Here is a 14,176-nt window from a genome sequence, read left to right as displayed (position 1 = left end):
AGCTTCAGCTGCTGCTTCACCCAGCTAGCTTGGGAAGAGAAAGGGGAATGTCACCCTGGAGATTCTCCTTCATCCTCTACTACAGATATCAGCTCCGTTGTTCTGTTTGGGGCCTGCATTGAGGGGGTCGTCCTGCGGGACAAGTAAGTAAGGGAATCAGGGCTGATTCTGTCCTGGGTGGTGGGTATAGGGGACTAAATTCTGGGAAACAGACACAGCACAGAGTGCTGAGCCTGTGCAAGGGGAATTGTGGGAGGGAGATCTCACAGGGTTGCTTACAAACTTACCTTATATTATATTTTATCTTGCTCAAGAAGCTTGAATGGTGTCTCTCTCTCTCTCTCTCAAGGATAATACTACTTCCCCCCCTCTTTAAAATCTATTAACTCATTTAACATTTCCTAGATGTCTATGTGTTGGCTGTTATCCAGAGTTCTGTGGGGGAATAAAGATAAATACATACTTTTTGTCCTGAGGGAGCTCTTTGGGGGCTGGTAACCATGCTCAACAACAGACTTGGAATGCAGGGTGGCAAGAGTGGGATAAAGTAAAGTACAAGTGCTCTGATTGTGCACAGGACACAGCAGCCCAGTCCCCAGGGGGCTGGAGAGGAGGAGGTGATGCTGGAAGTGCCTTATGCATGCTTTCTCATTTATCCTCTATTTATTTATTTATTTGGTTTTTTAAAAAGGATTTTATTTATTTGAGAGAGAGAGAGAGAGAAGCGGTGAGAGAGGAAACACTAGCAGGGAGAGTGGGAGAGGGAGGAAGCAGGCTCCCCCGCCGAGCAGGGAACCCGATGCAGGACTCGATCCCAGGACCCTGGGATCATGACCTGAGCTGAAGGCAGACGCTTAACGACTGAGCCACCCAGGCATCCCCATATCCTCTTTACTTTAAATGTTGTGTAGAGATTATTTAGGTGACTAGGCGTGAGAAGGGCATTCTAGGTGGTGGAAATAGCATGAACAAAGGTAGAGAAGAGAAACAGCACTCTGTGTGTGTGTGTGTGTGTGTGTGTGTGTGTGCACATGCACGTGGGTGCCTGTAGCTATAAGCAATTCAGAGCTTCTGGAACATACACTTTTGAAGGGTGTGGGCATGCGCCACCAGCAGGGTGAAGTAGGAGGTCTTGTCACAGAAGTCAGTTTCCATGGTGCTGTCCTGGCTTCTGTAAGGGCTGGGGGAATGGGAACATGAGGCTGGAGCCAGTCCTGGAAGCCTGATTTTTGGTACCAGGACATTAGAGCTTTATTTTATAGAAAACTGCAGGCACCCTGACAGGTTTTAACAAGGGAGTGACCTGGCCAAATGGACAATTTGCATATATTACACTTATTCACTTTTGAGGGCAACTTAATCAACACTTACTTCATTTAATCATAGACCTCCCACAGGATCGCAAGGGATTCAGCAAGTCATCCAGTAAAACCCTTCATTTGATTCTCGTAGTCCTTCAGCAATGGCCCATTTGAGCATAACCTCTGGTTCCACACTCCAGTCACAGGGCTCTCTTTACTGACCTAGGAGACATCTTCCAACTGAAGATAGTGCCATTGTTAGAAATTGCTCATCTTTGATGCTCACACCACACGACCATGACCACACAATGAGGTTGGAACCCCATTTTTCAGATGGAGGCACAGGTTCTAACAAGCTAAGAGATTTGGCCACATTAACATAATATTACACAATTGACCATTTACTGTGGTCACTCTTAGTGTCTTGTTCTGGGCACGGTGCTGAGCATTTTACCTGTGTTATCTCCTTTTATCTGGTCACCAATCACGTGAGATGGGTTTATCATCATTCTGTTTTACCACTGAGGGAGCTGAGGCAAGGAGAGGTTAAATGAGTTGTCTAGGGTCACATAGAAAGTGTCCAGGGTATCAGGAGCTTTGTCTCCTCCCTCCGCCTTGCTCCCTTAGAGCTTAGGCCTTCAGTGGGCACACAGCTAGTCCTGAGGCTGGTGTAGGAGACATGTCCTTGAAATTAAGGAGGTATTGCTCACCCAGAATCTCCTGTCCCTTCATTCCAGGTTTGGCGAAGCTGTGAATGGCAATCTGGTGGTGGGCACACTGGCCTGGCCGTCCCCCTGGGTCATTGTCATTGGATCCTTCTTCTCCACCTGTGGGGCTGGGCTGCAGAGCCTCACGGGGGCCCCACGCCTGCTGCAGGCCATCTCCCGGGATGGCATAGTGCCCTTCCTGCAGGTCAGTCAGGGACGGAGTGTGGGAAGAACAGCCCATCCACTACACCAGCCAGCCAAGCCACTGCCCAGAGAGGCCACCCAGGGAGCCAAGGCCCCCTGGGGCCCTTCCGTTCTGCACTCCCACTAAGAAGAATGGGTGTGCCTTATTTGGGATTTGGCCTATGGCAGTGTCATCTTTTTGGGGAGAGTTGTTTGCTCTTAGGGGAGGAACAAATGGCCCTCCTTTGGCTGAGTGACCAGGGAGGGAGGCAGCCAAAGGGCAAGAAGATGTAGCTCTCTCCATGGTGCTTAAAAAAAAAAAAGATTCACAGAGCACACAGTCATGGCCACTTGCTGACCCTGTAGCTCTTCTCCATCTGTCCCACAGGTGCTTCTTTTCCCCTTAAGGGATGATTCGAACTTCATTGCACTGAGTTACCAATGCCAGAGTGGGAGAGACACAGCCAAAGCCTGACATCCCCTTGGGTACCCCTAAAGGGTGAGGAATACATGTCCTCTCCCTCCTTCCTCTGGTTAGGGGAGTCCTGCCTCTATTGCATTAGTCCCCAAGACTGGAAAACAGACATGACAAGTCTCTGAGATCTCAGACCTCTATGGTGGCTGCTCTGTCCCCAGGTCTTTGGCCACGGCAAAGCAAACGGAGAGCCAACATGGGCCTTGCTGCTGACTGCCTGCATCTGTGAGATTGGAATCCTCATCGCGTCCCTTGATGAGGTCGCCCCCATCCTCTCTATGTGCGTGCTGGCCTCTTGCCTTCTCCATCAGCTCTGGGGAGGGGGGACGTCTCTCTACCCGGATCCTTCAGTTGCGACCCTGGATAGCCCACCCAGTTGTTTAACGGTCTGTCTTTTGTTATATGGAGATTCATTCCCACATGCACCACGGTGTGTTTTAAGCACCAGAACGTGATCTGACCACCTCCCCAATTTCTTATCCTCTTTCCCACTTTCTTTCTTTATGCTTCTCTTTCTGTTTCTGCCTCCCTTTGCATCTGTCTCTCCTGGGGCTTTTCTGTGTTCTAGGTTCTTCCTGATGTGCTACATGTTTGTGAACCTGGCCTGTGCAGTGCAGACGCTGTTGAGGACGCCCAACTGGAGGCCACGCTTTCGATATTACCACTGGTGGGCGCCTTGTCCCCTTCCCTGGCTGCCGGAACCACCCTCTTGCCTCCACCCCAACCCTCGCCTCACCCTAGCCCATCCCCGAGGTCTAAGGATCCCAAACTTAAATAGGGAGCCCATTTCTCCGGCTTTTGTAGCCCAACTAGCACGAGAAAGATTCTGGAGAGGGTCTCCTTCTAATCACACATAGTAATATAACAGGACCATCTGGGGTCTCAGCTGTGGTTCCACCCCTGCCCATCCTGCTCAACATCTTACAGACTAGGAGAAGAGACATCAGTTTCCTTGGCTGTGAAATGGGGCTGACAACCGCACTGACCTCATGGGGCCCTTGTGAGTGTTACGGGGCTTGGTGCACAGAAGATGCTTGCTATGTGGAGCCCGGGCTCTTCTGATCCTTTCACTTTATGGCCCTTCGGCTTCACAGTTGGCCTGTGGGGCAGACAGGGCAGGAAGGACCCTACTTGCTCTACAGAAAGGAAACAGGCTCAAAGAGAGGAAGGGACTGGCCCCAAGTCACCCAGAAAGACTATGGCATACCAGGACTAGGACCTGGGCTGCCCGACTCCCATCTTGGTGCTCCTGCTCTGCCAGTCGCCTCTTCCTGGGGGCACACTCTTACTGGGAGATCCTGCCTCCGACTCCCTCCAGGGAACTCTGCCTTGGAAGGCCTCTGGCAGGGTGGTCTGGCAGAGTCAAAGGCACTGGAGCAAAGTAGTGTGTTGACACACAAGTTGTGTGGGGCCTGGGATGGTGCACAGTCGGTGGCTGCTCATTGATCCAGAAGGTCCCAGATCCCCACGGGGCTGCTCATGGAGATGATGCTGCGAGTTCCCCCAGACCTGAGCCACCCTAGACCTCCAGTTCTTGTCCACGCCACACCCCATCTAGCTCCTGCTGTCTGAGCCCCTGCACGAGTGACAGTCCTGCCAGGGCTCAGGGGCTGGGTCTTTTTCCCATTGTCCAGGACACTTTCCTTTCTGGGCATGAGCCTCTGCCTGGCGCTCATGTTCATCTGCTCCTGGTATTATGCGCTGGTGGCCATGCTTATTGCTGGGCTCATCTACAAGTACATTGAGTACCGTGGGTAAGCGTTGGCGGGGGGGGGAATGGGGAGGGCTGGGAGAGGCTAAGGGATGGGAGGGAGTGGGGATAAAGTAAGAGTGGGGGAGGGGATGGGGTGATGGGGTGGAATTGGGAGATGGAGGACAGGAGCTGAGAGGGAGGGGCTGGAGCTTTGAGAAAAGGAGGTGGCAGAATGGTTGCCTATCCTCTGTCCTGGGGTGGCCTCTTGGGTGTGCGTGGGTCTTACTGACACCCCTGACTTTCTGCCCTGGTTGATCCCCTCGGACCCCCAGGGCGGAGAAGGAGTGGGGTGATGGGATCCGAGGCCTGTCCCTCAGTGCCGCACGCTACGCCCTCTTACGCCTGGAGGAAGGGCCCCCACATACCAAGAATTGGAGGTGAGTGGCCAGGCCTGCGTGGGAGGGCCCAAGGGAAAGACAGGAAGGGAGCAGGGTCTGGCTTTCCTCACCTGCTTTGGTCAGTGAGTGCTCTTCTCTGCGCCATGATCTGCCCTCACCTCCCCTTTTCAGCCCCGCCTAGTCTGACCTTTTCCCCCCCGCTGCAGCACCCGGGGCCAGGCCGAGCTGCTATCTCTTCATCCCTCTGTTCATTCTGTCATGTGTTGAAAAAATGTACGATCGCAGGATACACGCCAGGCCCCCTTCTAGTCTGCAGGAACCAAGTGAGCTGGCAGTTCCACGGAGAAGGCACATGCAGAGACAGACGAATGTCACGTCTTGTGGCATTTGCTCTGGGAAAGATGGCTTCATTCCCTTAGAGAGTTATAGGAGCTCCTAGAAATCTCTAGATTCAGAGCAATCCCTCCACTTTACTTGTGTGGAAGTCAGGGGCCAGATAAGGTCTCAGAGGTCACAGAAGGCAGAACTAGAAGCAGGAATTGTTTTTTAATATTTTATTTATTTAATGACAGAGAGAGAGATCACAAGCAGGCAAAGAGGCAGGCAGAGAGAGAGGAGGAAGCAGGCTCCCTGCTGAGCAGAGAGCCCGACAAGGGGCTCAATCCCAGGACCCTGAGACCATGACCTGAGCTGAAGGCAGTGGCTTAACCCACTGAGCCACCCAGGCGCCTCTAGAAGCAGGAATTTTACCTTGCACTTCTCCACCCAGGGTGCTTTCTCGATGATGGTTCTGTAAGGCCGGCCTCACTCATCTCCCTCAGGTTGCTTGGCCAAGAGGAAGGCCTAAAGGCTGAGCTATGCCTAGGACATTGCTGGCTTGCGCTTGCTGGTGTCTACTCAACTGGGGCTTCCAGAGATCAGGGCTTTGTATTACTCGTCTGTGAATTCTTTTTTTTTTTTTTTAAAGATTTTATTTATTTATTTGACAGGGAGAGATCACAAGTAGGCAGAGAGGCAGGCAGAGAGAGAGAGAGAGAGAGGAGGAAGCAGGCTCCCTGCTGAGCAGAGAGCCCGATGCGGGACTCGATCCCAGGACCCTGAGATCATGACCTGAGCCGAAGGCAGCGGCTTAACCCACTGAGCCACCCAGGCACCCTCGTCTGTGAATTCTTAAATGCTCGGCACAGGGTCTAACCCCGAGTGCTTAGAGAATGCTCCTAAACCGATGGCCAGTGTGATGGATTGGGGTGGGGGGCAAATGAAAAAGGAAATGAATGGATTAAATAGTTGGGTTGATGGCCAAGTGTATATGTGAATTGGAGGGTGACTGCTGACAGGTGAATGTGTGAATGGACGGGGGCATGTGGATGTCAGGTAATTAGGTGATTAATGCATGTATAGGGAAATTAGTACGGATACGAGTGGGGGACTGACGGACGAGATGGCTGGGTGGGTGAATGGGTGAATGGATAAGTGAGGTGGATGAGAGATAAGTGAGTGAGTGGGTGGGTGGTGGGCAGCTGTGCGGGAGCTGGTGGGATGGGTTGATGTTTAAGCGGAAATGGGTGGGTGGGTGTTGAAGTGGACGCGTAGGGGGTGGGGGTATGGAGGATGGATGGCTAGTGAGCTCACTGGCCTACGGCACGGGGGTGTGTGGGGTATGGTGGAGGTTGGGCGTGTGTGGTGTGGACCACCTTGCATCCTCTTCAGGCCACAGCTGCTGGTGCTGGTGCGTGTGGACCAAGACCAGAATGTGGTACATCCCCAGCTGCTCTCGCTGACTTCCCAGCTCAAGGCAGGGAAGGGCCTGACCATTGTGGGCTCCGTCCTGGAGGGCACCTTTCTGGATAACCATCCCCAGGCCCAGCGGGCAGAGGAGGTGAGCCGAGGCCCTGGTGGGGATGGGGAACGGGAGGGCACTCAGGAAGACAGTCCTTGTCCCTTTACACTTTTCCCTCCTTCCCACCCTTGGGATCTTGAAGTGGGCTCTGGCTTTTCTGTCGTCTTCCTTAGAACAGGAATCTAAGGGCTCAGAGAGTGACGTTCCTTAGAATCCAGCTCTCAGAACCGAAGACCATCAGAGCCCAAAGGGCCCATTTGATGCATAAGGAAATTGAGCCCTAGAGGAGTCAGGGCACTTGTCTACGGACAGAAAACGGAGACTCAGATTAGGATGGCTTGATTGCTACTCCAGAGACTTCTCCCTGCCAAAGGATACACCTTTCAGGGTGTTTTCACATCTGTAATTCTCTCCATCCCCACACCGTGTGGAATTGGCAGTGTGAGTACCCACATTTAGTACAGGAGGAAACAGGCCCAGAGAGGGAAGGCAGCTTGCTGACAGCCACAGAGCTGGCTGGAAGCACAGTCAGGATTTGAACCTGGGGCCCTGGCTCTGGGTCATCTGCTCCTGTCCACATCCACGGTCCATGCTCTCAGAGCAGAGTCCAGAGCCAGGGCCGGCAGGGGCGGGCGGCTTGTGCAGGATGGGGCACTGACAGGTGTTTGAGACCTGGTGGGCAGCAGAGGAAGTGGGCTCTGTCTTCGACCCAGGCTTCTCTCTCCCCTCGGGCTGTGACTAGTTGTGGAGAATGGAAAGAAGGCCGGAGGGAGGTAAGGCGAGATAGGGAGGGGCACCCCTAATGGCTTGTGACAGTTGGTGTTTCTGCCTCACTGGGCCGTTCACACCAATCTGTCAAGGCCCAGAGCTGGAGGCCTCCGCTGGTCAGCTTCCTTCAACATGCAGAGGCTGAGAATGTGCTGTGAACCAGGCGTGGGGAGGTTGGGGGTGGGGTGTGAGACCAAATCCCAGCCCTCAAGGCGCTCCCATGCTAGTCGGAAGATGGAACATACCCAGAGGGCTCTCAAGCCCACTTGAGTTCATATCCGAGTAATAAAATGTGTTGTGTGTTTACAGTCTGTCAGGCAACATTCTACCTTACCCACATCATGTCTTGCAATTCTCCCCGTTCCTCAATGAGGTAGCTGTCATGATTCCCATTTGACAGATGGGAAAACTGAGGCTCGTAGAAGTTAGGTGATTTGCCCGAGGTCCCACAGGCAGGAGGTGGCAGAGGTAGGAGTTGAGGCCCTCTCTGACATCAGGGTAGGGGTCCAGAGTGTGGGGGATGGAGTCAGAGCCCTGGAGTTTCACCCCTACAGTGACAGCCATTAGCTGGGTGGCCTTAAGCAAGTCTTAATTCCTCTGAGCCTGAATTTCCTCCTCTGTAAAGTGAGAGTAAGAAGAGCCTTCCCCTCATAGTGCAGGCGGAATGTGCATTTAAACTGCTTATCATCCACGCTAACTTTTTAAAAGTCATTTGAAGCAAATCATCTGGGCATGCAGGGGAGCTCCGTTCCATGCTGGTCTTGGCGGGGGGTGGTCTCAGGCAGGGTGGAATGGACAGTGGGGGGAGGGGTCTCAGCGGTGCTGGAGGGCTTGCAGGGGGACTGCGGAGGATGGCGGGGCGGGGGCAAGCGCGGGGTCATGTCACGAAGAGCTTTGATGCATCAACAAGGGAATGGGAGCCACCGGACATGGGGAGCCACGCACAGTTCGGGCGCCCCGGGCTGAGCGTCAGGAAGATTGGGATGACGCAGGGGACAGACAGGAGGAAGGGAGGCCATGAAGGGCTGAGCAGGGCCAGGGAGGCCTGAGGCTCATCCTTGTCTGACATGCCCCCCTCACCGTCACCTTTCCCAGTCCATCCGGCGCCTGATGGAAGCAGAGAAAGTGAAGGGGTTCTGCCAGGTAGTGATTTCCTCCAACCTGCGTGACGGCGTGTCGCATCTGATTCAGTCTGGGGGCCTCGGGGGGCTGCAGCACAACACGGTCCTCGTCGGCTGGCCCCGAAACTGGCGGCAGAAGGAAGACCATCAGACGTGGAGGAACTTCATTGGTAACACGGGGAGGGCGTGGGGCCGTGGGGGTGGGGGCGGGTGTGCTGTGGGTTCTCCTTCCTGGGCCCGGGTGCTGTTTCCCAGATGTGACAGGTGTGGACTCTGCATCTGCAGGTGTGGCGTTCAGAGCTGGCTGTGTGCCAGACGCTGCACTGGGTGCCGGGACTCAGGTGTGAAGGAGGTAGTCCTGGGCCCGGGAGAGCTGGCTCGGCCCTGGGAGGGCATCCGTGGAGGCCCGTGGAAAGAGCTGCAGCTGTGAAGTCAGAGAAGCCGGGGTCTGAATCTCGCCTCTGGCCCTTCCTAGCTGTGTGATGGTTCACAAGTGACTCACCCTCTCTGAGCACTAGATCCCTCGGTAGTAACGCAATAACGAACAATTACAGACCACGCTCCGTGGGCCAGACTCTAAGCCTCTCGTTCTCTCAGCAGTCCCGGGAGGGTTATTCCCTGTTATCGCCACTTTATTGGTGTGAAACCAAGGCACAGAGAGACTGAGGAATTTGCTCCAGGTCACACAGCTGGTAAATCTAGAGGCTGCCCTGGCGACACTCCAGGCTATTCTGGGCCCTTAAGGGGGGGGTCATAGTTAGAAGGCAGTCGAGAGCATAAATGAGGCCACACGTGGGAGAGTTCCTAATAGGAAGGGCACATGGTGTTATTGCCATTGACAGGTGGGGAAACTGAGGCCCAGCGAGGCTGAGAGGCCTTCCCAAATCCAAACAACAATGAAGTGATGAGACCTACGTGGATGCTGGTTTTCTGACGACTCCGTCCAAGGCTGGGGTGGGGGTGAGGTGGGGCGCTGGGTGCTAGGAGCCTCTGCAGCTGCCAGTGGCTGCGGGAAAGGGACCAGAGTCACTGTGTTCCCATCTGGCCTTCTCCTTGGCCCTCCCCAGAGCTGGTCCGGGAAACCACAGCTGGTCACCTGGCCCTGCTGGTCACCAAGAACGTGTCCATGTTCCCCGGGAACCCTGAGCGCTTCTCGGAGGGCAGCATCGACGTCTGGTGGATCGTCCATGATGGTGGCATGCTCATGCTCCTGCCTTTCCTGCTGCGGCACCACAAGGTGAGGGCGGGCGTGGCTCCGGGGCTCAAGCCTCCAGGCGAGCTCCTCCCCGAGAGCTCCTGGGAAAGGGGGCTGACCACCCGCCCCTTGTCTGGGAACTGATTGTGTCTCCTCCTGCGGTGTCCTTGCCTGTAAAGGAGAGCAGTGCTTGACCCACACAAGGGATGCTTTAATGGGGGACCCTTACTTAGGCAGTGACCCCTGAGATAGAGGATTTCTGGTCTGCGTATAGGCGTGGGAAGGTGGGCGGGAAGGGCGGGGGACAGGGTCCTCTCTAGGTTCGGGCTCTGGATCTCTCCTCACTGCATCTGGGCTGGACCTTTCTGGGTCCCTTTCACCCCTCCAGGTCTGGCGGAAGTGCAAGATGCGTATCTTCACGGTGGCCCAGATGGACGACAATAGCATCCAGATGAAGAAGGACCTAACCACCTTTCTGTACCACTTACGAATCACCGCGGAGGTCGAGGTGGTGGAGATGGTGAGTGCCCAGGAACTGCCCGGAGGTTTTGGAGTCCTTCCTGGCCCTCTTTGCCCTTGGCCCCAGCACGGAATAGGTCAAGCCCCAAATCCTTCAGCTACGACGATGGATCTCCTCCCCACCCTATCCACCTCTTAGCCTCTCACATAGTCACCCAAGAGCCAGTCTGTCCCTCCATGCGTCCGTCTGTCCCTCCCTCCCTTTGTAGGAACAGCCGTGCCATTAGATGCGAGGCGCTGTCTCGTACACTTTACGTATATTCTCACAGCAACCAGTGAAACAGAACTATCGGCATTTTCATTTCACAGATTAGGAAGTCGAGGCACAGGACGGTTAAGTAATTTGCCCAACAGTACAGCTAAGCGGCAGAGCCAGGATTCACATCCCGGCAAGCCGGCTTCAGAGTCCACGCCCCTCGCGATTACGGGCCAGAGCCTCTCCTCTCTCCCCGTTTATTTATCCCTCCGCCCGTCCCTCTGTGTTCATTAATGTGTTCATTCACTCAACCACCCATTCATCCATGTATGTATTCATTCATCACTGTTCCTTTATGAAATAATGTCTTCCCCTTCTCCATTCACCCAGGTAATTAATTAATCGACTCATTCATTAATTCACCCATTCATACGCCTGGTCCTGCGTTGGGCTGAGCAGGGAGCGAGCTGCATTGCCTTCAAGGAGCATTGCCCGATGCTTCGTCCTTGCCTCCCACAGCTATTGGTTAAACTATGTCATTAGATGGAGAAGCCCTAGGCTGGCGGAAGGAGAGGAGGCTGCCTCCCTTCCCTTGGCCTCGCCCCTGAACTCAAGCTTTCCTCCCTTGCCCCCGTCACTGCCCGCCCACAGCACGAGAGCGACATCTCAGCTTACACCTACGAGAAGACACTGGTGATGGAGCAGCGTTCCCAGATCCTCAAACAGATGCATTTAACCAAGAACGAGCGAGAGCGGGAGGTGAGCTCGCCCTGGCAGGGCTCTGAGTGCCTCAAGCTGCTGCCCAGTCTGGGTCTGCACGGCAGGGAGGGCCCAGGGCTCCCACTCCTGGCCGCTGGCACCACCTTCCACCTGGAGTGAGCCCGCCTCGCTGCACCTACCAAGCCTGCCAGCCAGGATGCCAAGGGCTTTGGCCTGGGTGACAGAAGCCCCCCCTCTGTATGTGACTTCTGGGGTCCAACGGAGAACAGCAGAAGCTAAATATATATGGATAATGACTCCTCAGGGGCACGGGCTGCGAGTGTGGGGGACAAGGGATCGCGTGATAAACCTGCCAGAGCGGGCACCACATGGGCCATAGGGGATGCAGCTAATGGTGGGAGTTGGGGCTCACCTCCGAGGGTATGGATGCGGAGTTCTCAGGGGTGATGACAATGAGTCTCCCGTGGGGTGTGGGTGTCAGACTGCCCAGGTGTAGGTAATGTGGAACCACTCGTCCCCGGCAGCTGGGAGGACAGCCGCACCTCAGGGGGTGGCGGCCTCGGGGAAATGAACGATGGTACTCTGGGCCCAGGGACAGAAGAGCTCTAGGGGGCAGGTGACAGGGTGCCTGGGGAGTGGGGGGGCAGATCCTGTAGGTGAGGGTGACAGACCACGGTTGAGGCAGTCTCCCAGGTGTGAGTAATGTATTTCTCAGATTGGGGTTAATGGGTCCTCAGGGGAATGGGTGATGGGTGCCGCTGGGAGCTGGTAAGGATGAACACTCCAGGGCACTGACCACTCAGAACTGGCCCTGGGCGCAAAGCTAAGATAGAGCCCTGTGGGGGCGGGGGCAAGCGTTAACCCTTTGGTTGCTGGAGGGTGTTCTGCCAATGCGTTGGAGCAGCTCGGTGAGCAGGGCAGTAGCTGTTTGACAAGGACACACCGCGGTATTCCAACAACTGGTACCGCTTCCAGCAGTGCGCATCTGTGGCTGGGCAGCAGCTCTGGCCGTAGCTCTTTGCAGGGCTTGGGTGCTGAGCGAGAGCAGAGCTGGTCCTAACCCGTGTCACTCTCTAGATCCAGAGTATCACAGATGAGTCTCGGGGCTCCATCCGGAGAAAGAATCCAGCCAACACTCGGCTCCGCCTCAACGTCCCAGAAGAGACAGCTGGTGACAGCGAGGAGAAGCCAGAGGAGGAGGTGTGCGGCGGGGGTGGTCTGGCCCCAGCCAGTCGGGGCAGAAGCTTTGGCCTCTACAGGAGTCACATGCTGCCCCCTCATTCATCTCCCAGGTGCAGCTGATCCATGACCAGAGCGCTCCCAGCTGCCCCAGCAGTTCTCCATCCCCGGGGGAGGAACCCGAAGGGGAGGGCGAGGCAGACCCAGAGAAGGTGCATCTCACCTGGACCAAGGACAAGTCGGCAGCAGAGAAGAATAAGGGCCCCAGTCCGGTCTCCTCTGAGGGCATCAAGGACTTCTTCAGCATGAAGCCGTAGGGGCCTGGGGCTTTGGGGGCTGGGGGCTGGGGAGCCTACAGGGTCTTTACTCCCCATGGCAGAGCAAAGGAGCAGAGGAGGTCCAGCCCAAACATTGTCTGGGTTTCCCCATCTCAGAACTGGGGGGTTGTGCTGATTAGTGAGGATCAGTACTCCCAGGCGGATTCAGTGAAAAAGGGAAGGGGGTGTGGCAGGGGGGGGAGGGGGAGGAGGGAACAGTACCTACTGCGGGGTGGGTGGGGGTGGGCGTCCCTGGGGAAGGGTAAGGGGTGATGATGGCCCAAGTCCTCAGTCTCTCCTTCTTCTGACCTTTCTCTTGTTCTTCTCTTTGCTTCTCCTGTGTTTCCTGAAGGGAGTGGGAGAATTTGTAAGTGCTTCAAGATTTTTTTATTCTCTCTTCTGGGTTGCCAGGGTCCCTGCTCTCCTGACTCTTATCATGAACCCTCAGTTCCTGGTCCTGGCCTTTGGGGTCTCTGAATAGCCCCCTCTGGAGAGGCCTGGGGTTGTCCTGGTGCCAGCTGCCCAGTGCCCCCGGGGCTGGGAGGGCCGTGGGTCCAGCTTTCCCAGTTCCAGCTCACGCGCCCTCCTCCCCTCTGCCCCCCACCCCGACCCCCTACCCCAGGAACCAGTCCAACGTGCGGCGCATGCACACCGCTGTGCGGCTGAACGAGGTCATCGTGAAGAAATCCCGGGAGGCCAAGCTGGTTTTGCTCAACATGCCGGGACCTCCACGCAACCGCAACGGTGACGAAAATTGTATCCTGGACATAACGTGGGGGTGGGGGGTGCGGGGCGGGGGCTCGAGGCGGACGTCAGGGGGCCGGGGATCTAGCCCTGGGATGGAAGAGCTGAGCCGGGTCCTGCTTCATTACCTGGGACCCGGACGGTTCCAGGGCCCAGGGGTCCCTGGCGCCGATCGCAACCCCCATTCCACCCGGGAGCGGGGTGTGGATGGGAAAGGGACGGTCTTTCTCCTTGACGCGCGCTCAGACATGGAGTTCCTCGAGGTCCTCACCGAGCACCTGGACCGGGTGATGCTGGTCCGCGGCGGTGGCCGCGAGGTCATCACCATCTACTCCTGAGAGCCAGGACCTGCCACCCGGGCCCGAGCGCGCCCGGCCGGCGGCCCCGGAGCTCTCGCCGCGCCCCCCGCCGCTGTCACCGTTTACATACAGACCCTGTGCCCGCGCCCTGGCCCCTTTCCCCGCTGCCTGAAGCCCGGAGGTCACGCCGCTCGGGGCTGACTCGGAGAGGACCGCCCCAAGCGGAGGCCGGAGCCCGGGCGCCCCGTCGGCGCGTTGCTCCGCGGGCCCGGCCTAGCCCCGCGGGAGGAGACGCTGCAATAAGGCCGGGGAGGCGCGGAGAGCGGAGGGCGCGGGGCCGTGAGGAGTCCCGGCGGGCCTCGCGGCCCGGTCCTCTCCCCCGCCCCGCCCGGTCCTCGGCGCCGCGGCGCGGGCCAGGCTCCCGGCGTCCCGAGGGCGCGCGGTGGGGAGGCCGCGCTCGCCCGGATCCGCCGCCCCCCCGCGCGGGGCCGCGCCTATACATAGTGTACAGGAGACATCGC

At 56.6% G+C, this 14,176-nt stretch overlaps 1 protein-coding gene across 2 annotated transcripts in view; it reads left to right on the top strand.

The window, feature by feature from the left end:
- The window catches only part of SLC12A5 (solute carrier family 12 member 5), a 35,287-nt gene extending 21,536 nt beyond the window's left edge, over positions 1-13,751 (top strand). For both annotated transcript variants that reach the window (XM_044262923.1, XM_044262924.1), the window contains exons 11-26: positions 86-143; positions 2,039-2,213; positions 2,828-2,946; positions 3,235-3,333; positions 4,301-4,420; positions 4,692-4,796; positions 6,468-6,636; positions 8,461-8,656; positions 9,554-9,723; positions 10,070-10,201; positions 11,048-11,155; positions 12,194-12,316; positions 12,409-12,608; positions 12,965-12,979; positions 13,235-13,368; positions 13,603-13,751. In XM_044262923.1, coding sequence (XP_044118858.1) covers positions 86-143; positions 2,039-2,213; positions 2,828-2,946; positions 3,235-3,333; positions 4,301-4,420; positions 4,692-4,796; positions 6,468-6,636; positions 8,461-8,656; positions 9,554-9,723; positions 10,070-10,201; positions 11,048-11,155; positions 12,194-12,316; positions 12,409-12,608; positions 12,965-12,979; positions 13,235-13,368; positions 13,603-13,694 — 2,015 coding nt within the window. In that variant the 3' untranslated portion in view covers positions 13,695-13,751. The remainder of the gene's footprint in view (positions 1-85; positions 144-2,038; positions 2,214-2,827; positions 2,947-3,234; positions 3,334-4,300; positions 4,421-4,691; positions 4,797-6,467; positions 6,637-8,460; positions 8,657-9,553; positions 9,724-10,069; positions 10,202-11,047; positions 11,156-12,193; positions 12,317-12,408; positions 12,609-12,964; positions 12,980-13,234; positions 13,369-13,602) is intronic.
- Positions 13,752-14,176: the final 425 nt, after the last annotated feature.

The sequence above is a fragment of the Neovison vison genome, chromosome 8 (assembly GCF_020171115.1).
Source record: "Neovison vison isolate M4711 chromosome 8, ASM_NN_V1, whole genome shotgun sequence".
In the NCBI taxonomy this organism is placed as follows: domain Eukaryota; kingdom Metazoa; phylum Chordata; class Mammalia; order Carnivora; family Mustelidae; genus Neogale; species Neogale vison.
Note: the sequence above shows the minus strand (reverse complement) of the source record. Positions and strands in the feature narration are given on the sequence as shown.